The sequence below is a fragment of the Gossypium hirsutum genome, chromosome A12 (genome assembly GCF_007990345.1).
Source record: "Gossypium hirsutum isolate 1008001.06 chromosome A12, Gossypium_hirsutum_v2.1, whole genome shotgun sequence".
Classification (NCBI taxonomy): domain Eukaryota; kingdom Viridiplantae; phylum Streptophyta; class Magnoliopsida; order Malvales; family Malvaceae; genus Gossypium; species Gossypium hirsutum.
In genome coordinates this window covers 100,835,674-100,863,406 of record NC_053435.1, presented here as the reverse complement: position 1 = coordinate 100,863,406, position 27,733 = coordinate 100,835,674, and the positions used below count along the sequence as shown (strand labels likewise).

Genomic DNA, 27,733 nt, shown 5'->3' with positions numbered 1-27,733 from the left:
CAATTTCAGCGAATCAAAGAAGAATCCATGGCGAATTTGCAAAGTAAGATCCCCTTTCGTTTCTTTTTATTTTCAAGTATAATAACGAAAGATTGAAGATGACCCAATCAAAAGAACTAAAGCCAGTAAGAGACTGAAAATCACCTCTGTTTGTACATTACTTCTGTATATCCCGTAAAAAAAACCCTTACAATCGAAATCAATAGGCTTTTATAGCCGAATGTAAAAAAATAAAAATGAAATACAATTTTTTTCTTTCTTTCTATTTGTTGTTGCATCTTGTTTGTCTTTTTCTAGGTACGGGGTCTACTGGTATGTGTACGAGGGTGTGGGCGTGGCGTACAGAAGCTGTGCTAGCGCGGGGCATGGCTGCTGGATGGTATGAAGGCCGTGCATGGGGGGTTGCTTGGTTGCGGCGCGGAGGAAAAGGAGATGTCCTAGGGTTTTGTCCTGTTTTAGTGTTCTAGGCCTGTCGGGTCCTGTAGATTCGGGTCAGGATTTAATTATTGGGCTTGGGATAATAGACTGTGGTTTTTAGATTTATTTATTTGTTTTTGGTTTGTTTGTAATGGGCCCGGGCACATTTAGCCCACTACAGCTGCCCCTCTTTGCTCATTGTCGTGTAACGAGAATAGAGCAAAGACTATAAAAAGGACCAAATTTGCCCGGTCTAGCTAAGTCTCAAAATCTTGATCCTCATCTTTCACAAAGGTATTCTGATGTCTTCAGGAGTGTCAATATGAGGCAGTGGGAAATTGTCTTTCGGGCTGGCTTTATTTAAATCTCTGTAGTCCACACACATTTGCACTTTTTCATCTTTTTTAGGGACGGGGACGATGTTGGCTACCCAATCTGAGTATTTTACCACCTTCAGGAATCCAGCATCAAACTGCTTTCGAACCTCCTCTTTTATTTTTAGCAAGACGTCGGGCCTCATTCTTCGGAGTTTTTACTGAACTGGCTTACACTCTTCTTTTATAGGGAGTCGGTGCACCACGATGTCATTGTCCAACCCGGGCATATCTTGGTACGACCATGCGAAGATATCTTTAAATTTTTGAAGCAATTCAATGAGGTCTCGCTTCATCTCCGTAGTGATACACGTTCCGATCTTCACCTCTTGTCCTTCTCCTAAGTTCACAATTTCAATTGATTCTTTGTGGGGTAGGATTTGTTTCTCGTCTTGTTCTACCATCCTCAACAAATTAGGAGATAGGTTACAGCCTTGGTCATCATCAAAATCCTGAGAATCATCTATACACACATCTTACTCGAAAGGAAATTCTGAGTCGCTAGCAGTGTCACTCGTATCATTAATATCTGGGGACCTGTGATGAGGACGAAGGCAGATTCAAAGAATCAAAAGAATTCGAAACATTTATTTGCGTGGTATGATTATGAATGACGAATGAAAGAATATTTAGAATAATATTTCAAGAATAAAAGAATCTGAAAGTAATCATTTGTATGGTTATGAATGAAATTGAAAGGACGAGAGAACATTTGCTCAAAATGATAATAACTGTGCATTTTATTGAAACAATATTTTTAAACATCGACCTGTTTCACAAAAGATTCTTATCACTCCTAGGCTTAGAGCAATAAGTGTGTTTTGGACATTACTTTGAATCCGTTCTAAAAACTACAGGAATCTCTTCCGCAGTCCAGTTGTCCAGAAAACTTCCAAGTGTGTAGGGGCAAATGCCCGACAAATTTTCCTTTCCAGTCTCCTTTTCGTACATGACATTGATTTCCAAGCTTTCCAGCCTTTCTTCTATAGTTCCCATCATTGGCGTGTCTCTCTCAGGATGAATGATTTCCCCGGACACAAATGTTTTCGATATATAGGGGAATATAATTGGTTTCCACTTGATTTCCTCCCCCGTTAATCGCGCTCTTCTTCTTTCTTTCTTCTTTCTTTCTTCTTTTCGAGCTCCTTTCTCCTTTGTTTCGCATCCGTCTTAAATCCTAAGCCGAAGCGGTCTCTCTTGTCTTTTAGCATTGGCGTTTCAACCCTTCCTTGCAGATGTCTCCCAAGTCCCCTTCCGGGTAGGGCCCCTTTTCCAATCGTCAGCTGGAGGCTCATCCTCGTGGTTTTGGACAATTTCGGCACCAGAATTTTACTTCCCTCGGCGATGAACGTCGCATTAACAAATTCCAAAGATTGAAATGAGCATTCGATTGCTTTGTCATCTGTCTCCAAATAGGGTGCGTTATTGCTCACAGTTGCAATAATATCCTCCTCAGCCTTGATCGTTATCAACCTCCCTTCCGATACTAGCTTCAATTTCTGATGCAACGAGGAAGGCACTGCCCCAACTGAATGTATCCAGGGCCTCCCTAACAAGCAATTGTATGAGGGCTTGATGTCCATTACGAGGAAATCCACCTCATATGTGTTTGGCCCAATCTGAAGAGGTACCTCGATTCTACCCATCACCTTTCTCTCTGTGCCATCTAATGCCTTCACAATGTTCTGGCACTCCTTCATGTGAGAGCTGTCTACAGTTAATTTGTTTAGCATGGTCAATGGCAGGATGTTCAGAGCCGATCCATTTTCAATCAATACGCCTGGCAGCGTATACCCTTTACAGCGTGTGGTGATATGCAGAGCTTTAGTCGACCCCATGCCCCCGGGTGGTATCTCATCGTCATTAAAGAAGATATAGTTATCGGCACTGATGTTACTAACCAAGCGGTCTAACTTGTTAACGAAGATATTATTGGCAACATACGTTTCATTCAAGACCTTCATTAGTGCGCTGCGATGGACTGCCGAGCTCAGAAGCAAGGCCAGCACCGAAATATGGGCTGGTTGTTTACGTAGCTGTTCCACGACACTGTATTCGCTATACTTTAGGAATTTTAAAAACTCATTGGCCTCCTCTTCGTTAACTGGCTCATTAACAGGTTTGGTTACTTTTCCTTTCATTTCCTCGACCACCTGGGTTTTTCCTTTTGTGGGTTGTACCTCCTCATTCGTCGTATCGTAACGCCTCCCGCTACGTGTATAGGAACCCCTGTTTTGATCCCCTCTTGAAGCGTCAACCGAGCTCTCTTTTCTCGGCGTCATCACACTGCAATCATAATTCAATGGGACCTTTTTGCTGTCTTTGTAAGAGAAGATTACAGGTCTTTGTATTATGACCCTCGGTGGCATTTGAACTCCAGCTTCATTATTTTTAGGTTTCGATATGATAACCACAGGATAGTTGGTCGTTTGATTCTGCGCTGCCGATCCTTCCTCGGATGCGCATATATCTCCCTCTACGGGGCTTTTAGCTTCTTCATAGAATTCCATTTCTTTGTTATCCATCATGTTCTACACGAGGGCCCTAAATTCCACACATTCTTGGATTTTATGCCCCACCTCGTCGTGAAACTCACAGTAGTTTCTCTCTTCTTCGGGTTCTTCCCTCAAATCCAACGCTATCAATCCTCTCTTGGCCATCTCTTTCCATATTCGCCTCAGCGGGGTCCTGACTTCTGCCACTTCGTATTTGGTCTTCCTGTTCAAGCCTTCACTTATCTTATTCACTCCTTGGTCGGTATGATTGGGGAGTGGGTTTTCTGCTCCATTGGGTGTGGCTGGGTCGTCAAATCTCACGATCCCCATCTTAATGAGTCTTTCGACTAATTTTTTAAATGCAATGCAGTTTTCGATAGAGTGCCCGGTGATTCCCGTGTGGTATTCACATTGGACGTTTGTGTCATACCATTTGGGATACGGGGGCTACAGTGGCTTCAGGTAGAAAGGGGACACCACATGAATGTTAAACAGGTTCTGGTACAACTCCCTATACGTCATGGGTATAGGGGTGAATTGTGGCCTTTCTGTGTTCTCCCTCGCGTTGGATTCTTGTCTTATAGAACTTTGCTGACTGGTGGTCACCGTCTTGGGTTGATTTACGGTGAATGACTTGGACTGACCTTTGTTAGATGTGCTCGTGTTGTTCACTTCATTGTCTCTTTTTCTCGAAGCTGACTTTCTGGTAATTTCTTCTGCTTCTATCTTATCGCTTCTCACGGCATTTTCGATTATTTCCCCTGTCATCACTATGCCGGAGAAGCTCTTAGTGGCGCTTCCCAATATATGAGTAATAAAAGGGGCTTTCAAGGTGTTAATAAAGAGCATTGTCGTCTCTTTTTCTAGAAATGGCGGCTGAACTTGTATAGCCACTTCTCTTCACCTTTGTGCGTACTGTCTGAAGCTTTCATTTGACTTTTTCTCCACATTCTGGAGAGTGATTCTGTCGGGGGTCATGTCTGTCACATGACTGTATTGCTTCATAAAGGCCTGAGCCAGGTCCTTCCATGAGTTAATTTTAACTCGGCTTAATTGGTTATACCACTTAGACGCCGCCCTGACCAGGCTATCTTGAAAGCAATGGATTAATAGATGGTCGCTGTTAATGTATCCCGTCATTCGCCTGCAAAACATAGTGATGTGGGCTTCAAGGCAGCTCGTTCCATTGTATTTCTCGAATTCGGGCATTTTGAATTTAGAGGGAAGGACTAAATCTGGGACTAGACTCAGGTCTTTGGCATCAATCCCTTGATGATGATCCGCGCTTTCCATGGCTTTGAATTTCTCCTTGAGCCATCTACACCGTTCTTCTAATTGTTTTTGCGAATCCATCCTCGTCTTTTCTTCTTCAGCAATTTCATCCAAGTCGAGAACGGGCGGATAGTTCAGGTTGTTGACAAAGTTAGAGCCTGAGCCGGTTTGGAAATTCATTGGTATTGAAGCTCCGGCCTGAACCTACTGGGGCATGATTGTGACAGATGGTTTCGGTAGATTAATCTCGGGCTTCATCGGTACATGTGTCGGAGTGAAGTCAGGGGGGTATTGAGGATCCTCATTAGTTTCTTCAACTTTGTCTATGGGGCCCTTTCCCTTATCCGTTCCTCCCAACAGCACTTTGGATAACTGGGACATCATTTCTCTCTAGGACTTCAGCATTTGCTCCTTCATTTCTCATTGAATCTTGGCTAGCTGCTCTTGCATCTGAGACTGCATTTGATCTTGCATGTTATTTTGCATTTGCTCCAATTTCTCGAGTCTTTTATCCATTGATTTTTTCCTTGTACCGTAGGGGTGCGTGGTTGGTTGGTTTTCGTTGGTTTCCAAGTTACTGAAATAATTTTTAATTAATTAATTAGAAAACTCTTATGGCCTTTAATGCATAATAATATGATGTAATGCAAATGCATGAATGCAAAGGAGGCATCAATTTTGATTCAACTGCCCTTAGAAAATTTCACTTGAAAATAAAATCTTTTACATAAAGTCGAGTTTCAAATAAAATTTCGCTCTAATACTCAAAGTCCTAATTTTTCTAAGCAATGAGGCCGGCTCCTGTCCGCGCTCTGACTTCAACTCATATTTCACGCTTAGTGTGTCTGCCTGAACCGCTAGAGTTTGCAAGTAGTCCGCTACCTCCCGGATCTGGGTTATAGCCTCCCCCATAAGGTAATCCCTGTTTCTGACTTGTTTTTGCACATGGTGAAGTTATGCTTTCCAACGATCCTCGTTTGTTTCGAAAAGCTGGATCCGCATCTCGCAGTTTTGCAGTGACGCCTCTAACTATTCTATTTTTCCATTCATTTCTTTTATTTTGCTCAAGCTTGCCCTCAATTCCATTGCGGTGTTACGGTTTCAGTATTGATGCAGAGACTTCTCGAGTTCTGCCACTCTAGCCCTTAATTCCCCTCGCTCATTTCTGCTTTCCGACAGACTCTTCTCCAAATTTTCGTTTCGTGCCTAAGCTTCTCGGAATTTCCTTTCCCACCGGTTGGTATTAGCCTTTTCTTCTCGAATTTCATGGCGCCATTGTTCAGAAGTTTTACCTAAACCCGCAGTCCTCATAGATAGACGTAGCTTCTTGTAGTCCGTCTTCAAGCTGTCTAGATCCTCTTCGGCCTTAGTTTTTTCTTTTCTCCACTTTTCAGCCTTTGACCTCTGAACATCAGCGTCTAATCTCAAGTGCATCTTCTCTTCCTCCAATTGTTCGATCTTCTTCCCAAGCTTCAAACTCTTCTTCTCGAAATCTTACTTTATAATCTCCAATTCTGATGGGGCGACTTGTAATTGTTCCCCGATAGGTCGAGCATTCTCCAAGCTTGGCCTAGGAATATTATCATTAATCCTCTTCTTAACCACTCACTGTACTCGGGTGTTACCATGGGACCGACGGCTAACCTCTTCATCCAATAAGTTTGCTTCCAAGCATCCGATAACTCCCGAACTCTCTTCTTATAATGAGCACCCTTAAAAGAGAATTCACTCTGAGCAAGTCCGTGGGTCGTGGGTACAAACTGCCTCGACTTATATTGCCTCAAGGCTATCAACGGAGTATATCCGGTAGGTCTCCAAATTCCTAACAATGGCACCCAATCAAAGTTACCACATCGGTACATGATCTCATCAGGAACCATTTAATAAGCTCTCCACTCGATATCCTCCTCCTTGAGGTTCTGAAGAATATCCATCCACTTCTCCTCCGAGATATCCTCTCTCCTCTGTATAGCTGCTTCTTCTTTCAAAGGGGAATATCCTTCGGAGAAGACTCGATAGGAAACCTTGTCTACCTTCAAAAAGTGCCCATGAAACCATCCATCAATAGTTGAGCACATCCAATGAATCGCCCCTCGCCTGTCTTCTGACATGAGCTCAAAGATCTGAACGTTTCTACTAATATTGCCGGTACCGGTGTGATTCCCTTTTCAAGGCGATCGAACAAGTCAATGACCGCCTCGTCCACGTGCCTTAAAGCCTTAGGAAAGATCACTAATCCGTAGATGCTTAAGGCAAATATATCGACCCTCTTTCTTTCATCTGGATGCGTCAAGATCAAATCTCGTAAATTCTCACAAGGGATACATTTGCTATCTCCTTTTTGCTGAATCCGAGCGGTGACCCAAGGCTCGTTCATCCCAGAAATGCTCATCAGTTTCTTCATGAAAGTCTGACTACTAAAAACCCGGGCATAAGTCTTCTGGACCTGAATTTTGGGACACCTGAGTAAAGTAGTGTATTCCTCCATGGTAGGTACCAAATCCACTTCTCCAAAAGTGAAACACTTGTACGCAGAATTCCAAAACTGCACCAAAGCTCGAAATAAATGCTTATCCACTCTAATGTCTAGCAGGTAGGATATGTCACCGTAGTTTTGGTAAAACAACTGCTTGATCCCTTCATCCCAACTAGCCCAAATGTCTCTCAACTCTTGCAGCTCATTCTGTACTATATTGACGCGAGTGAAATCCTACAGCTCCGATACATACCCTTGTACCAAGCTATCCCCTCTCTCTGATTGTAGCCTCTCCGACCATGCACGAACGGCCGCATTATCCTCGACTTTACTAAGAAATTTATTCTCCATGTCAAATTTTCTAACTTAGTAATTGAATACGGATTAACGCCTCCTTTAGTATGCAATGTCATGCAAAAAAGACAATCAAAACAAAACACCGGTTAGTATCAAAAAATAGTGATAAAATGCAAGCACATAAACGATAATCATAACGCATATACGGGTAAGTACTAAGGCTCGACGCGGCTTCACCCAAGGATAGCTCCTAAGGTTCACTATATGTGGTTTAGTTCTAGGAAAAAGGGTACCCGAACCAGCAGATTCCTCAATCTTTACCCATTATAGGCTCATATAGATTGAGTTCAATTCGAGGGGGTACATTTCCCTATGACCATGCGGAGATGAAAATCTCACGAAATCATAGGTACGGATGTACCCCGGAAGCAATCCACTAGCCCATGCGGAGGTGAAAACCTCACGAAAGCGTAGCTACTTACTCCCACTTAGAAGGTGTGACCATAGTGGTCATGCAATGAAATGCAGTGCTATTCTACAAGACCCGCACCAAAACAAACATACAATCAAATGCAATCGAAAGATACATGATTTTTAAAACAGATTTTGATTTTTGACAAAAGGACAGCAAAAAATCGATTTTTATGGCTCGACTCAAGTTCAATCCCCAGCGGAGTCGCCAAGCTGTCGAAACCATCCCTTTTTCGAAATATTTTAAAATTTTAAATTCGATGAAAATACGAGGGATCGACTCTTTGGAAAATAGAAATATGGAGTCGCCACCGATCTTTATTTTGGTGTGATCGGATCACCTAAGAATGAAGTTATTTCAATAAAACATTTTTAGTTTACTAAAACAACGACTCTGGCTTACGAAAATTTTAGAAAACGGGCTCGGGAGTTAGTTACGCATGAGGAAGGATTAGCACCCTCACTACGCCCAAAATTGGTACAAAATCAATTAAATACTGTCCTTATGTCTAAAATTAAAAATGTTTTTGAAATGTGGTTCTTTTTAATAACAGTTGAATAACCCGAGTTGATTGTCAAAAATCTTCTTGTTTTGGCATTCGAAAATTTTTTATTTGAAACTCACAAGAGGATGCTCACTATTTAGTTCAACAGAAAACCGAAACCCAGCACAGTAGGGCACGATTCCTCGAATTGCCAAACATTGACCATTGCCTTGCTTTAGAAAATACGAGTGAAATTTCGAAGAAATATTCGATTATTTTGAACAAACGGGAGATTGCAACCCAGCACGATAGGGCACTATTCCCCGAATTGCCAAACATCGAACGTTTCTTTCATTTTTTAGAGTTTTTAAAAAATGTGAGTGAAACTCTGAAGGGATCTTCAATTGTTTTGAACCAAAGAAAATGCGCAACCCAGCACGATAGGTCACGATTCTCAAATCCCCAAACATTGGACATCACCTTCGTTTTAAAATGTTTTCTTAAAAAAATGAGTGAAAACCTAAAGGAATATTCGATTGTTTTGACCAAACGAGAAATCACAACCCAGCGCGATAGGGCATGATTCCCGAATCGTCAAACACCGAGTATTGCCTTCGTTTTAAGGGATTTTTAGAAGATACGAGTGAAATTTGAAGTGATATTCGATTATTTTGAGCGAACGCGAAATTGTAACCCAACACGTTAGAGCACGATTCCGCGAATTGCCAAATATCAAATTTCGTCTTCGTTTTAAAGAATTTTTGAATGAATGATGAAATCTTGAAGTGATATTTGATTATTTTCAGCAAACTCGGAATTGCAACCCAGCACGTTAGGGTACGATTCCGCGAATTGCCAAATACCAAATTTCGTCTTCATTTTAAAGAATTTTTAAAAGACTTGAATGAAATTTTGAAGTGATATTCGGTTATTTTGAGCAAACGCGAAATTGCAACCCAACACGTTAGGGCACGATTCCGCGAATTGCCAAACATCGAATCTCGTCTTCGTTTTGAAGAATTTTTGAATGAATGATTATAAAGCTAGCTTAAGACGTATTAACTCGATTTGAAATAAGACGAAATTAATCATAAAATTTGGGTTTTATAGAACCACATTTCAAAAATTAAGTGAAACAATGATATAGGGTAAAAGGCACAGATAATGGTACGATGCTTGATGAATAATAATATTAATCGACTAGCAGAATATGCAATTAAATATAATTAATCCAGAGATCATAATCAAATCTCAATCACATACGAAGAACAATTAACAAATCATTAAGACGAATACCATGCAATGGTTATATATATTCATGCCATAAGATATAAAGAAAACAACAAGATATATGTGAAGCAAATGAAATGTAGAAATCAAAATGGTATAATATTAATAAGTTAGGTATATAGGTTGACAAGCTTAAAAAATAGGGATATATATATATAAATATTTATATAAAGTTATATGAAAATAATAACATGTACCATAGTAAAATAATTTAATATGTACCATATACATGTGAAGAAATGTTAGAAATAATTATATGTCAAGATATCATTTAATTAAAATATGAATTATAGAATTAAACACAACTTATATGCGTAATAATTAAAAAAATAATTATATGAGTTTATTTAAAATATATATATGTACAAGAATATATTGGCTTTAACAATGGATACAAATTAAATATAAGTTCTAAATATATGTTTAATAATAATTTAAATTATACACGAAATATGTGGGATTTTCTTTTTAAATAAGAAAGATACGTGAATAAGTCTAAAAGAAATTATATGTATAAAAATATTAATGTTTAAAAATGTATTTAAATTATATATATCAATAATTTTTGTATACGTATAGTTAAAATTTAACTAATGCATATAACATACGATTTCTTTTAAAAAAAAACAAATACACATAACAGATATATAAAAAAATAGTTAATAATGTTAATAATGTTCATAGATAGAGGTGTGCATGGGCCGGGCGGCCCGGCCTTGCCCAAAGGCCCGCTCAAAAAATGGGAGGGTTTGGGTAAAAATATAGGCCCGAAAAACGGGCTTGGACAAAAAACGAGGCCCGTTTAGAAAACGGGCCGGGCCTCGGGTAAGCTTTTTTTGGCCCGGCCCCGACCCGACCCGGCCCGATTTTAATATTAAATTATTTTTAATTTTAATTTTAAATAACTTTAGTACTTTTACTTTACTTTTTTTGTTGTTTTGATGTTATTTTGATATTGTAAAACTTTTGTTATTAATATAATTTAATTCTTAATTTAGTTTAAATTTGTTTAAATTTTTTAATTTTAATATAATTACTTTTTATTATATTTTTAATTTATGTATTATTTTAATAATTATTTTAGTCCCATTATTTATTTATTTTTTGTTTTAATATTTGTTTTTATGTTTTAAATGTATTTGATTTATTATATTTTAAAGTTTTTTATTTAATAAAAAAAGAAAAAAAAATTTAATATGACCGGGCTGGGCTCGGGCCTACCATTTTTTTCTCGGGCCGGGCTTGGACAAATTTTTAGGCCCATATTTCGGGCCGGGCCGGGCCTGGGCCTTGAAAAAGGACCGAAATTTTTTATGGGCCGGACCCATGCACACCTCTATTCATAGAATAAAGCCAATTTTATTATAAGGTATATACATGTATGATAATTCATAAAACAATACATAAAATAGTATGCAACATGTGGAACTTCAATTACCCAAATTACAACAAATAAGTAACCAATGATACAATTAATATTAACATTACAAATAATATAAACAATAAAAAACAAAAATGAAAATAAAATAATGATGAATATACATGCATTAATAAAAGAACCGAAAATATATGAGTGAATAAACCCAAATTTATAACATAAATCTAATAAAATACTTAATTGAAATCAAAGTAAAATAAAAAGATAATTTACCAAATAAGTAAACTACTAATGGAGACTCATATATAACACACATGAATTCACAGGGATCAAGATTGAAATAATCCCTGATCCTGAAACATTGTGTTGAGATGCGGACTACAACATAAAAGTATTTCAAATTTTGGGAATAATCTAAAAGAAAATAAAGCAAATCAAATGCAAATGGAAGCAGATTACAACGCAGCACAAGGAGGAGGGACCTTCAGCACAAATATTCCATTCTAGGCGCAAAAGAGTGGATCCGGGTCTTCAAACGGGTAGACACGCGGACCCTACCCCTTTTTGGAGCGACGCCGTTTAGATCTGCTGCTAAACCCCTCCTTTTTCAATCGTTTTTTTTACCTGAAACACAAATCCTTCCCCTTAGAAATAAATCATGCTATCAGCCCATTCTTTTAGGGTTTCCTTTAGCATGTCGCCGCCAACAATGAAACTTCTAGAACCTAGAAATCAGTTTGCAGCCTCAAGATCACTCCTCAGACTTCAATTTCAGCGAAGCAAAGAAGAACCCGTGGCGAATTTGCAAAGTAAGATCCCCTTTCGTTTCTTTTTATTTTCAAGTATAATAACGAAAGATTGAAGAGAAAAGAAAATAAAAATGACCCAATCAAAAGAACTAAAGCCAGTAAGAGACTGAAAATCACCTTTGTTTGTATATTGCTTCTGTATATCCCGTAAAAAAAAAAAGCCCTTATCAATAGGCTTTTATAGCCGAATGTAAAAAAAAAATAAAAATGAAATACAATTTTTTTCTTTCTTTCTATTTGCTGTTGCATCCTGTTTGTCTTTTTCCAGGTACGGGGTCTGCTGGTATGTGTACGGGGGTGTGGGCGTGGCGTACGGAAACTGTGCTGGCGCGGGGCGTGGCTGCTGGACGGTACGGAGGCCGTGCATGGGGGGTTGCTTGGTTGCGGCGCAGAGGAAAAGGAGATGTCCTAGGGTTTTGTCCTGTTTTAGTGTTCTAGGCCTGTTGGGTCCTGTAGATTCGGGTCAGGGTTTAATTATTGGGCTTGGGTTAATAGACTGTGGTTTTTATATTTATTTATTTGTTTTTGGTTTGTTTGTAATGGGCTCGGGCACATTTGGCCCACTACACTATATATTGTGTTTTTGTTCTTTTGTCACAATTTAAGTGCATTCTTAGATTAATAAATTTCATCATCATCCAAAAAATAATTAACCCAATATTGGGGAGGCATTTTAATACATGTATTTGACTTAGTTTAGTTAAACATATCAATACTAATGTATTATTTTATTAAATGTCATTTGTGAATTATAAAGCATACCTTGAAAAACTTATAAATTGTTGCATTTATTAATGTCAACAATGTAAACACAAAACACAATACAAATTATTAAACGTGTCAAAAGTACAATTACAAATACGATTAAAATTACGGATCAAATTCGATTAAAAAATGTAAATAGGACTATAATTATAGATTTGTGAATACAATTATAAAGTTCCACTTCAGTCAACTAAAAACAATTCACATCAAAGTAAAACTAAAATTATCATTCTTCTTTTCATTGTTTTTTACAAATACAGTTCAAATAAAAATTAAATTAAAATTATACTCGGATTATTTAACATCAATATTTTAAAAATATAAGAAAATGTGCATAAAACATAGTTTTTAAAAATAACATGATGTCTTAAATTAATAATAATAATAATAAGTCTAGATATATCCTCTGACCCATTTCAACTTTTTGATGAGCTGGAACATTCAACAACACAAGCATAGCTCCAACATCTTTAATTATCTTCCTTGAAGCAATCATCACTTCGTCTTCAATTAGCCCTTCAATATTGGGCTAGTCTTGAAATTGCTTGAGTTCCTAGATTTTTGGACAATTCTATCAATGAATACTCCAATTATACTTCCTACCATCCCAATAAGATTATTGCTTTCTTTGGTCTTCCTCTTTTTATTGGACTTAACGGAAGAGTTGTCAACAGTTTTTGGAGAATTCAAGTCTGCATAGATTTTATCCTTGCTCTCATTTTGATTAATGTCATTCAAGATATCAATAACAGTTTGAGCATTCTTTAACAAGAAGACGATATACTACTCAGACTCAAAAATGAACGTCGCTCTATGCTATATAGTTCTTAAAATCATCATTCAATATTTTAAGAAAAATTACAAATATTATTATAGGTTTGCTATGTGATTCTTTCATTATCATATGATGGATTTCTTAGGGTTATATGTAACAAGGGTTCAACAAATTGCAGGCCAAATTCTCTCATAATTTCTTTTTCATCTTAACATCGATAACTTTGTCGGTTTAATTTTTATCCCCAAAATCGAATACATCGAATTAATTGATTCAATCTAGAACCGAAATTTTTTATTCGGTTTGATTTTTTTACTTTTAAATTTTCTTTTAGTTGGAAAAGAAAATTTTAATTGAAGTATTTATAAATTTATTTTCTTTATTTTTTTCATATAACTATCTTCTTTCTTCAAATTAGTATATTGCATTACTTATAATTTTATTTCTACTTCATTATAAAAATATTAAAAATAAACAAAATAATTTTAATGAACTCAAAAAAATACTTTTTTTTCTTACATGCTCAACATATAACTTTCACGTCTTCTACTATTCTTAATAGGTATATATCAATTTGGGTTTTTTTATATATTAAATAATAAAAATTAAAATGAATATTATAAAAAAATTAATTATCAATTTGGATTTTAATTTTGAATGGGTTTAGGCTTTTAAGAGTATTAAATTTTAATTGATATTTGAGTTTAAAGTTTAAATTTAGATTTAGGTATGTAAATATTATGGACTCTTAGCCTTATGACTTATTCAATTTAAAATATCAAAATTAAAAATTGACTGATTAAACTAATTCAACCGAACATAAAAATCGATTAAACTGAAAATTTTAAATTTTAAATTTAGAATTTTTTTACATAACTCTATTTTATAACACGTGTTGAAAAAAATATTACTCTAACCCATATAAGAATTATTTTATGCGAATAGTTGAGCTGATATCTTTCTTAAAGCTGGGTTTGAAAGAAATTCAATGTTCTTAACATGGTATTTAAAAATGGTTCTGATTTTAGTTTGTAGTTTTATGTATAATTAACTCACGTCTATTAATAAATGATTTATGAGAGAAAAAAAATTATTTATACTATTACATATATGTATAAGGCAAGTCAATTAAAAATGTTAAAAAATAATTATAATTTATTATATGACATTTAAATGTTTTTAATTAAATTGAGTCGAAATAATTAAATATATGATAAGTTACATTTTCTAATTATATACATGGCACGATTTAAACTATATATCTATTGGGATAAGCTTTTTATGATTAGAGGTTTTGTTTTTAATATATATTAGACTTTCGTATATGTATGGCAATTATGCTGTACGAATTTAGATAAAAGATATATGTTTAAAAATAAAACATAATAAATAATAAAATATATGATTTGAAATTAATTAATTATAATAATATATAAGTTTATAAAATATGTATAATATTAAAATAAAAAAATTAAACTGTAAGTAAAATAAAATTAAACATATAAATACATTAAATTAACAATATTAAATGTACTATAATTGTTTATCATGGTGTCATCTTTAATTTTGACTTAATGTCAAGTTGACTTGTGACACTAATTCAATTAATAACATTATTAATATATACAACTAATGGAGATAATAAATCATGCATATATTAAAATAAATATGTATAAAAACACATTAAAATCAAGCTCTGGTTGAGTAGTATATTTTCATTGGTGTGAGTTCAAATTATATTTTCATTGGTTTTTGCAATATAATTTATTTTGATTACGGATGAATATTTTTGTAACTTCCCTAATCGTGTTGGTGCCTGGTTGACTCGTGATATCAACCCAGTTAGAGGTTTAAATAATTGTATAAATATACAATTGATGGACATAATAAATTGTGCATATTAAAATAAAAATGTTTTAAATATGATAAAATAAAACTTTGGTTGAGTGATGAATTCAAGGTTTTATTAAAACAATTGGTTGAGTTCAAATCCATTTTATTTTTATTGATTTTTTAATAAAAAAGATTAAAGTGTCATTGAACAATATACCTTATTTTAATTATAAAAAGACATTATCGTAATTTTCCAATTGAATTGGTGCATAGTTGATTCTTGATACCTACTCAGTCTGAAGTTTTAATAACAGTATATATATATATTTATATATAATTTTGAAATTTGTATAAATTGCTATATGTTGTATATCTTTAATTTTTTACTTTATCTTGAAAATTTATAAAATAAACTTAGACTTTTAGCAAAATTTCATATGATTTTTAAAATAATTTTTTGTAGTTTTAGTAAGTAAAATATTTAAGAAAACAATATATAATTACCTCAAGGATATATATTTGTGTATATATTATACATGCATGAAAATGGTTTATTTTTCTTTTAATTTTGTTTAATATGCATATAAATAATAAATAATAAATAATTATGCTAATATTTATAGTTTAATAGTAGCTAAATTAACTTATTCATTTTATTTTTTGAAATCTTTAATTTTTGTTTAGAGATTTTCGATGATATAAAGCATAATATAAATTTTGTTAAATTTTATTAAATTAAATTATTTCAAATATAAATTAAAAAATAAAAATATTATCTTTATATTAGTATTTAAATTAAAAATAATTATAATCCATATTATATATAAAATGATTGAGTTGATATCATGACTCTACATCAATTTAGTTATAAAATTATTAAAACATCCTTAATTTAAAAATTAATTAGTATTATTATTGTTTGTTAAAAAAATAGTATTACAATTATTATTCCATACTTTTATATGATAAATATTTAAAATAAAATAATTGCAAAATATTACTTAAGAATTAAATATAAGATGAACAAATTTAAATAAAAATATATTACTATTCCACCTATAATTATTTATTAAAATAATTTTATAAATATACATTTTTAATATAAGATATTTTTGTTCATTTGAGTTTAAAATTATATTTTATTTAGTTTAAAAAATATATGTAAACCAACTATTCGAACGGGTCATTTAAGGCTATGTTCCTAAACAAAATTGGCAATATTAATTTGATATTAATTGTAGCAGCACGCTGTTTACATTATTATTACTGTTGAATTAAAAAATTCGGTCTTAGGCCTGAACATTAGTTACATATATTTTAAAGGAAATAGTAGAGCGATACGAGATGTCAAAGTGGCGGAGTTTTCAATTTTAGAAATAGTTAAGAAACAGGGGCAAAATGGGTCAGAAGAAATAACTAAAAATCTAAATCTAACAGATCTCTAAAAGCAGAAATCAGCATCAATTTTGTCAACTTCATATTGTATGTATTTCTCGTGGCATTTCATGTAATTTTATTCCAAAACGGAGACTATTTTTATCACCCAACTCGCCTTCCTCTGCGTGTATATATTGGCTCTTACGCGCACAATCTTCCACTTCTCTCTGTCTCTGATCGCCGCCCTCTCTCTCCTACTCTGAGTTTTTTTTTATATTTAATTTAATTTTTTAAATAATACAGAATAACGGAGCTTATCATCATTATATAAAGTCTCTCATTCTCCGTTCTTCGGTAGATCCAATAAGGAGTTTTCCTCGTTTGATCCAGGTAAAAGCCAAGACCGATAATTTTCGATTCTGGTATTATATTTGGCATTGTTTAATCTGATTTTAGATGAAATTGTTTCGATTTTGTTCTTTCTTATTCAAACTGTTTGTTATTTTTTTCATTGGTCTCGTTCGATGAAATTAATAGATCAAGACCTTTTGAATTGATACTGTTATTAATATTTTAGTGTTCCGTTGATGCATGTAGCGTTTTAGAATATTCAAAGGATGGATTTTAGATCGTTTTGAAATTCCTGTGGATCATATGTTACAGATCTGGAGAATTTATTTCGAATTATGTTTCTTTAGAATGTTACCGATATTTTTGCTTGTTTGCGGAAATATTGAATTTTGAAAGTGAAGTGGTTGGCAATTTTGTTGTAGATCTTAGCCGTTGAGAATGGCGGCACCAGCAGCTGGGAGAACGGGATGGTACAAAGGGAGAGTCAAAGCAGTTCCATCGGGGGATTCCTTGGTGGTAACGGCGATGGCCAGTAACAGACCTGGACCTCCACCCGAGAAGACCATTACCCTGGCATCTCTCATTGCTCCCAGACTGGTAAAACTCATTTAAATATCCTTTTATGTCTCCCTTGGTCGCTTTTAAATTTATTTGTAATATCTGTTTGGCATTTTCTTGCTGATTAATTTAGTTTTGGTTTCGGATAATGATTCTGGGAGTTACTTTTGAGTAGGTTGGTATCTTGATTTCATAATTGTTAAGTTCTAACTTGTAAACTTTTTGTTGCAAGCTGTTTGAGTCAAACTTCCAGTCGGTGCTTTTCTTTGTGTTTATGTTTTCCATCTTATTTTATTAACAGGCACGTAGAGGCGGTATTGATGAGCCATTTGCCTGGGAGAGCAGAGAATTTTTGAGGAAGCTCTGCATAGGGAAGGTGCTGTTCCCTTCGAATGATTCATGTAATTTTAGTTATTGATGATATTGCTTAAAATCAGGGTGACCTAAACAAATTTGTTCTTTACTCAGGAAGTCACTTTCAGAGTTGAATATGCTGTACCGAGCATAGGTCGAGAATTTGGCTCAGTTTACCTCGGTGACAAAAATGCTGCAATTTTGGTTGTCTCTCAAGGCTGGGCAAAGGTAATTCATTTGTCAATTTTTTTCGTGATACTGGGGAAAGTGATTCAGCAATTTTTAAAAAAATTGGTGTTTAGGTTATCTGAGCCTGGCTTGTGCAGGTCAGGGAGCAAGGACAGCAGAAAGGTGAAGCAAGCCCTATTCTTGCTGAACTGCTACGCCTTGAGGAACAGGCCAAACAACAAGGTGTGGGTCGATGGAGCAAGGTAATCTCTTTCCCCTTGTTATACGCCCAATTATATTTGGGCATCTAACTGACCTAGAAACAATGAGTAGCTATCAAATGAAAACGTTTATCATGGTTGTAGGTGCCTGGTGCTGCTGAGGCTTCTATCCGGGATCTACCTCCATCTGCTATTGGTGATCCTAGTAACTTGGATGCCATGGGTCTTCTGGCTGCAAATAAGGGTAAGCCAATGGAAGGTATTGTGGAGCAGGTTCGTGATGGTAGTACTGTTCGAGTCTATCTGCTCCCAGATTTTCAGTTTGTGCAAGTGTTTGTTGCTGGTATCCAGGTGCACTATAAACTGCAGTTCTGCCTTTTTATTTTAATTGCATGTTAATTTGTCTTCGTGAATATTTACCTTCTTTTCCCTGTTCGTGTAGTCCCCTTCAATGGGTAGAAGGGCTGCTGCAGAAACTGTTGTTGAAACGTATTTGACCTCCGATGATCAAAATGGAGATGCTTCAGCTGAGCCACGGGCTCCCTTAACATCTGCACAGAAGCTTTCTGCGTCTGCAGCAGCTGCTGCTGAAGTGTCCCCTGATCCATTTGGGCCAGAAGCTAAACATTTTACAGAAGTTCGCTGCTTGAATAGAGATGTGAGTGAAAAAGACTTCAGGTCGACTTGTGTGAGTACATTTTGTATAGATATCCTAAAGTCAAGATTGATGTTGTAGGTCCGCATTGTTCTTGAAGGTGTTGACAAATTTAGCAATTTGATTGGATCAGTTTATTATCCTGAAGGTGAAACTGCGAAAGACCTTGCATTGGAGCTTGTGGAAAATGTAAGTTCCTGGATTTCTTTTGCTGTGCATGCCTAAAATATGTTTAATCTGTTATATTAGCATTGAGTACTGAACTATAGGGTTTCTATTATTCATGTTTTAGACTTGAATTAATTTTCTTTTGTTCTATTTTTGCTTGTAAAAACTTTTATTTCCAAAACATTAGTTTCTTGATAATAATTTGGCAGTTCTCCATTCGAGGAGAAGTTTGTACGCTTGAACTATCTTCAGAAGATCACCTTTATTTGTTAAAGAAAAGATTTCTTATGTTTGAGATTGTTGTTGGGGCTGTGTCTTAAGTGTTTATGTGCAATGAACTTTTTTTCTCTTCTATCTCATTTTGTTGGTCATGATTTATTGTTAAAAGAATATTTTCTTGATTTCAGATCTTTTACTGAGATTGGTTTTCTCTATATCTTTAATCCTCTCTTAAATATTTCTTTAGCTGTTTTCTCCAATGAGCTGTTTTAAATCTCTAGCTTACTTTGTTTTTCCTATCCACTATGCAAATTTAAAGTTAGAAGCTATCTGTACCTATATCTTAGTGTAGTTATGATACTACTTTATGTGATGCCTTGGGCATATAATCAATTAAACTGTTTCTTTGGTTAGCAGATTTCTTTCATACCAGAAATGGTATAAAACACTATGTGCATCCTTTTTATATTGAATTTTTGTTTACATATTCTGAATGATTGAATTCTTTTATGCTTGCTTCCCACCCCTCCTTTCTGAATCTTACAATCTCTTCTCACAATAAAGGGTCTAGCAAAATATGTTGAATGGAGTGCTAATATGATGGAAGATGATGCCAAACGGCGGTTGAAGGCTGCAGAGCTTGAAGCCAAGAAGACTCGGCTAAGGATCTGGACAAATTATGTACCCCCAGCTACAAACTCAAAGGCAATCCGTGACCAGAACTTCACAGGAAAGGTAACAGCAGCAGTTTTTTAATTACTTTTTCATGCAAGTTTCTTGTACCACTAGTATATGGTTTTTGGCTTTTTTGTAACTATTTATAACAGTATGACTTTTCAACTTAGGTTGTGGAGGTTGTTAGCGGGGACTGCATTGTTGTGGCTGATGATTCTGCCCCATATGGCAGTCCTCTTGCAGAGCGCCGAGTCAATCTTTCAAGCATTAGGTGTCCAAAAATTGGCAATCCTCGTAGAGATGAAAAGCCGGCTGCTTATGCCCGGGAAGCAAGAGAGTTTTTGAGAACACGCCTTACTGGAAAACAGGTTAGTAATTTTTCTTTAAAATATTATTTTGTTATCTGTTAGGAACCTTTATTCATCATATGTCAACATACTTTTCTCAGGTGACTGTAGAAATGGAATATTCAAGGAAGGTTCCCATGGCTGATGGTGCTATAGCTGCTGCTGCACCTGCAGATTCAAGGGTAATGGATTTTGGCTCAGTCTTCCTAATGTCTTCTGTTAAGGGTGATGGTGATGATGCGCCTGCCGCACTCCCATCCACAGCTGGTAGTCAGCCACCTGGCTTGAATGTTGCAGAGTTGGTGGTTGGACGTGGCTTTGGCACAGTGATAAGACATAGGGATTTTGAGGAAAGATCAAACTATTATGATGCCCTTTTGGCTGCTGAATCACGTGCGATTTCTGGAAAGAAAGGAATCCATTCTGCCAAGGATCCTCCAGTCACGCACATACAAGACCTCACAATGGTTGGCAATTGTGTCTCTTTATGTTATTCATTTTCTTGTTTGTATATTGTATTTCTAATCTAAATTCTAATATCCATATACTGTCTTCCCTACTCTCAGGCACCAGCCAAGAAAGCTAGAGATTTCTTGCATTTCCTGCTTCACAAGAGGATACCAGCTATTGTGGAATATGTCCTAAGCGGTCATCGTTTTAAGTTGTTGATCCCTAAGGAAACTTGTAGCATTGCCTTCTCATTTTCTGGTGTCAGATGTCCTGGTCGTGATGAACCATATTCAGATGAAGCCATAGCAGTAATGAGACGGAAGATCATGCAGAGAGATGTGGAGGTATGGATTCTGTTTTAATTGCTTGTCTGCCTTGATCTTGTTTTTCCCTTTTTACAAATGTATGTTTTTCTACATAGATTGAAGTGGAAACTGTCGATAGAACTGGAACATTTTTGGGGTCTTTGTGGGAGTCCAGAACCAATATGGCTGTGACACTAGTTGAAGCTGGCCTGGCAAAGCTACAAACTTCATTTGGTGCTGACTGGATTCCTGATGCTCATCTTCTCGAACAGGCTGAACAATCTGCCAAGAGGCAGAAACTGAAAGTAAGTAGCTGATGGACTTATCTTTATCACACATATTCTTTTGGTGCTTAATAGAACTTTTTGGCTTTATTATCTTTGAACTTCTAAATGCAGATTTGGGAGAACTATGTTGAAGGGGAGGAAGTTTCCAATGGATCTGCCCCTGTAGAGAACAAACAAAAGGAATTGCTGGAGGTGCTCTAGGAACTTAACTAAAAATAATACCTATCTGACTTAATCATGAACTTAACTAGAAATAACTTATTCTTCTTGTTATTTTCAGGTTGTTATTACTGAAGTATTGAATGGTGGAAAATTTTACGTCCAAACAGTTGGAGATCAGAGAGTATCTTCTATTCAGAAACAGCTTGCATCTTTAAATATCCAAGAGGCTCCTGTGATTGGTGCTTTTAATCCTAAGAAGGGCGACATTGTCCTTGCTCAGTTTAGCATGGATAACTCATGGAATCGTGCACTGGTTAGTTCAGTAAACTTGATTCTGAATATGTTCTCTTTTTTGTAATCCTTTATGTGAATGGTTTTGGCTGCAGAATTTTCAACTGGTTTCATATTGTGCCTCCTGTTATTGTTTAAAGAATGGTGGGGGTGAGGAGTGCCAAAATTTTCCTAAAGTCCGTCTGGCACAGTTAATTTTGAATCCATAACAAGATTTAAATACTAAAGGCATTCTAAAATATTTTGAAGCTAACAGGAGAAATTGTGAAACAATGGTTCTCAATGTTCTAAAATTAAGAATCATGGTTGTCCCTCATATTATGCATATTCGTGTGCCATTTGACATGTTTGTGCTTTCACCTTTCACTTCTCTTTTCATTTTTGGTACTGAATGCATCTTGTTTGACGTGTGAAGATTGTCAATGCACCTCGAGGAGGAGTTCAGTCTTCAAATGACAGGTTTGAAGTGTTTTATCTCGATTATGGAAACCAAGAGTTGGTTCCCTACAGTCAATTACGGCCTATTGATGCTTCATTATCAGCAACACCTGGGCTTGCTCAGTTATGCAGTCTTGCATTTGTGAAAGTTCCAAGCCTCGATGATGAATTTGGTACTGAGGCTGCCCAGTTTTTGAGTGAGCAGACACTAGGAAGTTCACTGCAATTCAAGGCAGTGATAGAGGAAAGGGATACTTCCGGGGGAAAAGTCAAGGGACAGGGAACTGGTACTTGTCTCGTTGTAACCCTCTTTACCGAGGATCCGGAGGATAGCATCAATGCAGCAATGCTGAAGGTTTGAACAATATATTATCCCTTCTCTGTTCTACTCAACCTCTGATTCTGTTAAAAATCCTGATATGTTTAAAGGTTTGATTTTCATGAATTTAGAGGGTCATATCCAGGTCATCGTTGCTGTGACAAAACAGTGTCAACCATTTACTATTTTCTGCATCGAATTTCTTTAATCTTACAGGCGTGTTATTTGTTTGTTTTATTTGCAGGACGGTCTTGCTAGGTTGGAGAAAAGGAAGAAATGGGAATCGAAGGAGAGAAAATTGATGCTTAATAAATTGGAAGAGTGTCAGGAGGAAGCGAAAACTGGTCGGCGTGGAATGTGGCAGTATGGAGATGTGGAGTCGGATGATGAGGATTTACTTCCGCCAATTGCGGCTAAGAAAACCGGAGGTCGGCGTTAGGTATTGTAATATATTTATCAATCACTTTTTGGGGTTAAACATCTAAAGAGTTCTAAGTTATAGGTGTGGATCATTCTCGTTTGAAGAGTTAAAGAGCTCCCCGAATGCAAAATCTCAACCATAACATGCTTAAATTTTGACACTTTTTTTTAAAAATCTTTTTGTTTTACATTACGAGAGACAATTTTTTTAATACATGTTTAAATAAGGTGAACTGTAGCATTTCTGTTTGGTTTCCATGTGGGAGACCGATAAGAACAATTTTTTTTTTTTAAATTCCCGTTGGATAGAGTTTTTAATCTATGTTTATTTTGGATATTTCTATGGTACGGAAATTCCTTTTTAATTATTTGTAAGTATTGGTTTGAATGTCAGAATGCATTTAGTCAACGTAACAGTTCGACGAGAGTAACTTAATTGTCATGTGATAATAGGTCAATGCGGGAAACTCATTGATCAAATAATTGTGAATTGAGTAGATTTATTAATTTTAAAAACACGAAAATAGTACTGACATGTGATTACCAAGAGCACAAAATTAATTTTAAAAGTTACCAACATATAGTTTTTAGGTTGAAGTCTTGAAGAGTGTTTTTTTAGAATATAAATTATCTTTTGTGAGAGGGTGGGGGGTGCTTGTTCCTAATAAAGGTTTCTGTAGTTTTTACATATTCATGGATCAAAAGGCGAAATTTTGATCTGATAGTTAGTTTAATTCATTCTTTTCTGTTGGGTTCAGCAAGTTACCCGAAATTTTCTTCCTTTCGTATACCCCGAAAATTTTTAGTTATACCAATAAATTGACGAGCTAAAAATTTTGTGAAGTTATATTATTTCGGAAAGCTCAATTTGGTGAAAAGTCGTTACAAAGAAAATTTAGATTTAAAAAAAAAATCTAGTTGAAAAGTAACAATGTATGGAGTGCTCTACATTTACATCAAATTCTCAGCCATTTTGTAAGTTACTGTTTCACTTAGAAAACATTCATATAACTAACCAACGATCCTTTCCTAATTGGGGATTCCTCATGTCATTGAACTCGACAGCAAAAAGATATTACATGTTAAATATAAAGGAATTTCTAATATCCAAAAAGTTAAAAACCAAGGACCAAGGATGTTATGTTTCAGCTACAAAGAGAAAACCACCTAAAAGCCCAAAAATTAGCCGAAATTGGTACTGATGATCACCGACCACTCTGTTTTAAAGACTTTTTTCCTTTTAATATTATGTTTCACGCCTCCTTCGTCGTGCAGCAGCAGCAGCTTCATTTTTCTCTGCCTTTTCAACCTTTTCTCCATCGCTTCCTTGATCATCTGATGTTTCAGCGACCACGGGTACTGGTTTTGTTTCTATTCTTGGGCACTGCTGCACAAATATTAACCAAGGGAATAAGAACAACCCTAGTTCTTAAAGTATCCATTACGGATATAATCTTCCAAGGATTTTCAAAGGACCTTGCATTCTTGAAAGGGGATTAAACATATCCATGTCGGGCACATTTCCCGATAAATATCAAATCCGAACTTGAATAACATATATACAAACAGCGGCAGAAAAGAGAAACATAAACCAACCTGATTCTTGCCACCAAAAATGAGCTTCAAGAAAATCGTGAGGATAATGGCGACAGTAGAGACTAGGACTCCCATGGTGAGATTTGGTTGTTTCTCAGCCTTCTTAATGTGATCCTAAAATGAAAAACTCAAAATTCAGATGTCATCCGCGAATCTAGGAGGGGGCTGGCAGGCTCTACCATTTAAATTTTTTAAAATTTTAAGTTAGTAAATTATCTAAAAATGAAAAAATTTTATTTAATCCTTTAAAAATTACATTGTAGCTATCATAAAAGTTATAATTTAATTTTCTCCGCTCCCCACCAATGAAAAACTGATATTGCATATGAGAAACAGCATATTACGTGAACTTACGAGAATTTGAGGCTTGTAGTTGCTTAAGAAAGGAATATCAGCAATCTGATATAGGGCATTAAACACCTTCCTCTGCAGATTAAGAAATCACCAACTTTAAGTTAAAATGTTACAAGATTGAGTAAACGAAAAATAATTCCATAAATAAACTTGCAAAAGCATGACCTTGATGCTTGCAAGGAAGTCTAAACCAGAAGCTTCTTCCTCAGCCTGCTGTCTTTCTTTCTCAATCTCAAACTTGGGTTTCCACTTGGTCTCTCGATATGACTTGGCAACCTTCTCGTTTTTAGCTATCACTATATTATCAAACAGTATTCCTTCTTGCATTGTCCAAATCTCAATACCAATGGCAGCAATAGGCTCAAAGTCAGGCTTGTCAAGCTCAAAGTAGTTGGGGTTTGGAATCTCCCTAGCCTTCCAAACACCCTTATAATTGGGGTTATCAATTAGTGGAGGAGACCATTTCCCTTTGTAAGCAGAATTACTCTTCATTGGCCTCTTCCATTCACCGCAACCAGGAGCTATTGCACACTTTGGGTTATACATCTTTGGGGGTTCCCACACACCATCCTCTTCATCATCCCAATCTTCTGGCTTGGTTGCCTCAGGGTCATCTATCTCCTCAGGCTCATCGTCTAACCATCCTTCTGGTTTCACCGCCTCCTCGTCCTCGATTTCCATCGGTGCATCCTCGTCCCAATCATCCGGTTTCACAGCATTTGGATCAGGAATCTTTTCTTTGTCATCCCAATCCTCTGGTTTCCTATCATCAGGATCAGGGATTGTCTTGGCTGGGATAAGTGGAGGATCAAAATCTTCGGCTACTAATAAGTTTGCCTTCTTCTTCTCCTCTCCATCAATCATAATTTTAACCTCTTTGTCGCGTTTTAAGGTTGCAGTGTAGACATGAGTGAGCTTGTCGGATGGGACAGAAGGTGGGTATTTAAGATGGTGTTCAACATACTCCCCATTCTTGGGATTCTTATGCTTAAATATGAAATGCACCTTGTTTGTTGTCCCACATTTGTCAGGTCCAAACATGATGGAGTAAGGGGATTCATTGTCGAATTCCTCAGGCTTCCAACCCGCCTCTTGAGGACGAAGAAATTTAATGTAGGCACCACCACATTCGAGTCCACTCTGGAGCCGAGTCTCGAACTGAAGCACGGTGGTTCCATCTTTCAGACTCACCGGTTCATCAACCACCTTCACTATTGCATACTTTCTTGCCTTCTCACTCACCAGAAGACCATAGTCTTCGTGGCCCTCGCTCTTTGAATGCTTCCATAAACCTGCAGCTCCAAAAACAACATCAATATCTACACCCAACGCTACCAGCCCTACATATATTATGAACATCATACAACCATCTATCTTTTAAAACCATATCCATATCACAAAGCATATACTTTTTCTAGTTTCCATTAGCAATTCCCTAACGCACATATTGATTGTCAATGAGATCATCAAATTTATGATTTAAAAACAAAATTAAGGATCCCATAAATGTTAGATTATAAAAATCATTAAGTACCCTCTAGTTTCCCAAAGATCAATTTTTTCATCTTGGTTTTATGCATATGTTTTTCAGGACAAACAACATGAAGAAATCAGACTATAAAATGATAAAAATCAATCCATAAGTAAACATCCCAATGAAGAGTTCCATAAAATTAAATAAGAAAATCTCACCTTTATAATCATCTTTATTAGAGACGATCCATCGACCCTCAAATGACTCTTCAAATGATTCATAAAAAACCTAAAAACAGAACAGAAGAAATCTTATTTTCAAATTTTACATATCAAAATATTCTTCACCAATTCGAGATTTTTTTTAAAAAAAATACCACATCATCGTCATTATTGTCATCATCGGCGACGCAAAAGAGCTGCAGTGACGCAAAAGCTAAGAGAAGAAGAGCAAAACGCCCCATCATCATATCAATCCAAGAACCCTTGTTCTAAAGACGATCGAAAATACTCCTTTGTTACTTCAAAAAAATTTGGAAATCAAAATCAGAACTTCAATTGCGTGTCGTTTTTATAGATCTTCGTGACAGTGATGCAATGATATTACGTGCTGCATGAAATCAACCAACCGTTTTTCGCCACGTAAGCAAATCATGCAACTTCGTTAATCGCTATGTACGATTTTAATCTGTGGTTTAACTTTTTTTATATTTAATTTACCTTGGAAATGGAAACCTTTTTATTATTATTGTTTTTCGGAGCTTGACCCAATCTAGAGGAGGAAAAGGTTCGGGTCGCGACCCATTTGGCGAAAGTTGATTGGACCACGAAAGCGACACATTTCCTGATTCTTCGCTTATTATTGTTTTGCTTTTTCGATATATATATATAAATTGGTCCCACATTTTGTCACGTTGTTTAGGAAAACATTTGGTATGATAATTGATTTTAGGGTAAACAACCAAATTAGTCACTAAGATTTTATTAGATTTTATTGTGTTCCTGTTTAGGTTATCAAACTATCTATTTAATCATTAACTATTTGAATCTATTTTTAGTTATTGTGTGGTTAAATTTGAAACTACTAGATGACATGTCTCTTTATTTCTCGAATAAATTAAAATTTTTAATCATCAAATTGTTAAGTTTGACCTAACCTTTTTTATTAATCTAATAACAAATTTAACCTTTCAATATTCATACATTCTATCAATTTAGTTCAAATTCTTGGGTTCAATCTTTGGTTTTTAAGTAACCTTTCTCGAGTAGGATAAGCCAGTTATACTGGAAGAGGACGCCTACGACTTTTAGCTCCAAAAATTTAGACTTAATGCGAAACCTGACGTTAGACAATAATCGCTTTTGTGGGACTATCTTCTGCTAGATCATCACTTCCCAACGGCGAATA

General features: G+C 35.7%; 5 protein-coding genes across 6 annotated transcripts; 2 read left to right on the top strand and 3 right to left on the bottom strand.

Moving 5' to 3' along the window:
* Nucleotides 1–1,885: 1,885 nt before the first annotated feature.
* Nucleotides 1,886–3,319, bottom strand: LOC107944421 (uncharacterized). Its single transcript, XM_016878256.1, has one exon. The coding sequence runs from the start codon at nucleotides 3,317–3,319 to the stop codon at nucleotides 1,886–1,888; it is 1,434 nt and encodes a 477-aa protein (XP_016733745.1).
* Nucleotides 3,320–3,733: 414 nt separating this feature from the next.
* Nucleotides 3,734–4,738, bottom strand: LOC107944411 (uncharacterized). Its single transcript, XM_016878248.1, has 2 exons — nucleotides 4,191–4,738; nucleotides 3,734–4,082 (listed from the first exon to the last, which is right to left on the bottom strand). The coding sequence occupies exons 1-2, from the start codon at nucleotides 4,736–4,738 to the stop codon at nucleotides 3,734–3,736; spliced, it is 897 nt and encodes a 298-aa protein (XP_016733737.1).
* Nucleotides 4,739–11,238: 6,500 nt separating this feature from the next.
* On the top strand, nucleotides 11,239–12,364 carry LOC107946901 (uncharacterized). The gene is made up of 2 exons (XM_016881392.2): nucleotides 11,239–11,764; nucleotides 12,033–12,364. Exons 1-2 carry the CDS (start codon nucleotides 11,614–11,616, stop codon nucleotides 12,200–12,202), a joined length of 321 nt encoding a protein of 106 aa, XP_016736881.1. The 5' UTR covers nucleotides 11,239–11,613; the 3' UTR covers nucleotides 12,203–12,364.
* A 4,342-nt stretch (nucleotides 12,365–16,706) lies between these two features.
* LOC107946899 (ribonuclease TUDOR 1) lies at nucleotides 16,707–23,239 on the top strand. Its single transcript, XM_016881388.2, has 17 exons — nucleotides 16,707–16,904; nucleotides 17,288–17,462; nucleotides 17,725–17,799; nucleotides 17,892–18,005; nucleotides 18,104–18,208; nucleotides 18,311–18,517; nucleotides 18,609–18,824; nucleotides 18,903–19,010; nucleotides 19,773–19,943; nucleotides 20,054–20,251; nucleotides 20,332–20,697; nucleotides 20,797–21,024; nucleotides 21,102–21,290; nucleotides 21,384–21,464; nucleotides 21,553–21,747; nucleotides 22,141–22,518; nucleotides 22,727–23,239. The coding sequence occupies exons 2-17, from the start codon at nucleotides 17,304–17,306 to the stop codon at nucleotides 22,919–22,921; spliced, it is 2,985 nt and encodes a 994-aa protein (XP_016736877.1). The 5' UTR covers nucleotides 16,707–16,904; nucleotides 17,288–17,303; the 3' UTR covers nucleotides 22,922–23,239.
* Nucleotides 23,240–23,868: 629 nt separating this feature from the next.
* Nucleotides 23,869–26,903, bottom strand: LOC107946900 (calnexin homolog). Of its 2 annotated transcripts, none has more exons than XM_016881389.2 (6): nucleotides 26,703–26,903; nucleotides 26,545–26,614; nucleotides 25,018–26,144; nucleotides 24,853–24,924; nucleotides 24,499–24,612; nucleotides 23,869–24,289 (listed from the first exon to the last, which is right to left on the bottom strand). In XM_016881389.2, the coding sequence occupies exons 1-6, from the start codon at nucleotides 26,793–26,795 to the stop codon at nucleotides 24,149–24,151; spliced, it is 1,617 nt and encodes a 538-aa protein (XP_016736878.2). In that variant the 5' UTR covers nucleotides 26,796–26,903; the 3' UTR covers nucleotides 23,869–24,148. The 2 variants fall into 2 exon arrangements, with proteins under 2 accessions (XP_016736878.2, XP_016736879.2); XM_016881390.2 differs by having other exon boundaries at nucleotides 23,869–24,286.
* Between the last annotated feature and the right edge of the window lie 830 nt (nucleotides 26,904–27,733).

Coding starts and splice junctions, on each gene's coding strand:
- LOC107944421 (XM_016878256.1), bottom strand. CDS start 3,319: ATGATGGATAACAAAGAAATGGAATTCTATGAAGAAGCTAAAAGCCCC.
- LOC107944411 (XM_016878248.1), bottom strand. CDS start 4,738: ATGAATTTCCAAACCGGCTCAGGCTCTAACTTTGTCAACAACCTGAAC. Junction 4,083..4,190: donor TTCAGACAGTACGCACAAAG/GTGAAGAGAAGT, acceptor TATATTGGGAAG/CGCCACTAAGAGCTTCTCCG.
- LOC107946901 (XM_016881392.2), top strand. CDS start 11,614: ATGCTATCAGCCCATTCTTTTAGGGTTTCCTTTAGCATGTCGCCGCCA. Junction 11,765..12,032: donor ACCCGTGGCGAATTTGCAAA/GTAAGATCCCCT, acceptor GTCTTTTTCCAG/GTACGGGGTCTGCTGGTATG.
- LOC107946899 (XM_016881388.2), top strand. CDS start 17,304: ATGGCGGCACCAGCAGCTGGGAGAACGGGATGGTACAAAGGGAGAGTC. Junction 17,800..17,891: donor GGAAGCTCTGCATAGGGAAG/GTGCTGTTCCCT, acceptor TTCTTTACTCAG/GAAGTCACTTTCAGAGTTGA. Junction 21,465..21,552: donor AACAAAAGGAATTGCTGGAG/GTGCTCTAGGAA, acceptor TGTTATTTTCAG/GTTGTTATTACTGAAGTATT.
- LOC107946900 (XM_016881389.2), bottom strand. CDS start 26,795: ATGATGATGGGGCGTTTTGCTCTTCTTCTCTTAGCTTTTGCGTCACTG. Junction 26,145..26,544: donor TAATAAAGATGATTATAAAG/GTGAGATTTTCT, acceptor TTGGAGCTGCAG/GTTTATGGAAGCATTCAAAG. Junction 24,613..24,852: donor ACTACAAGCCTCAAATTCTC/GTAAGTTCACGT, acceptor TTTTCATTTTAG/GATCACATTAAGAAGGCTGA.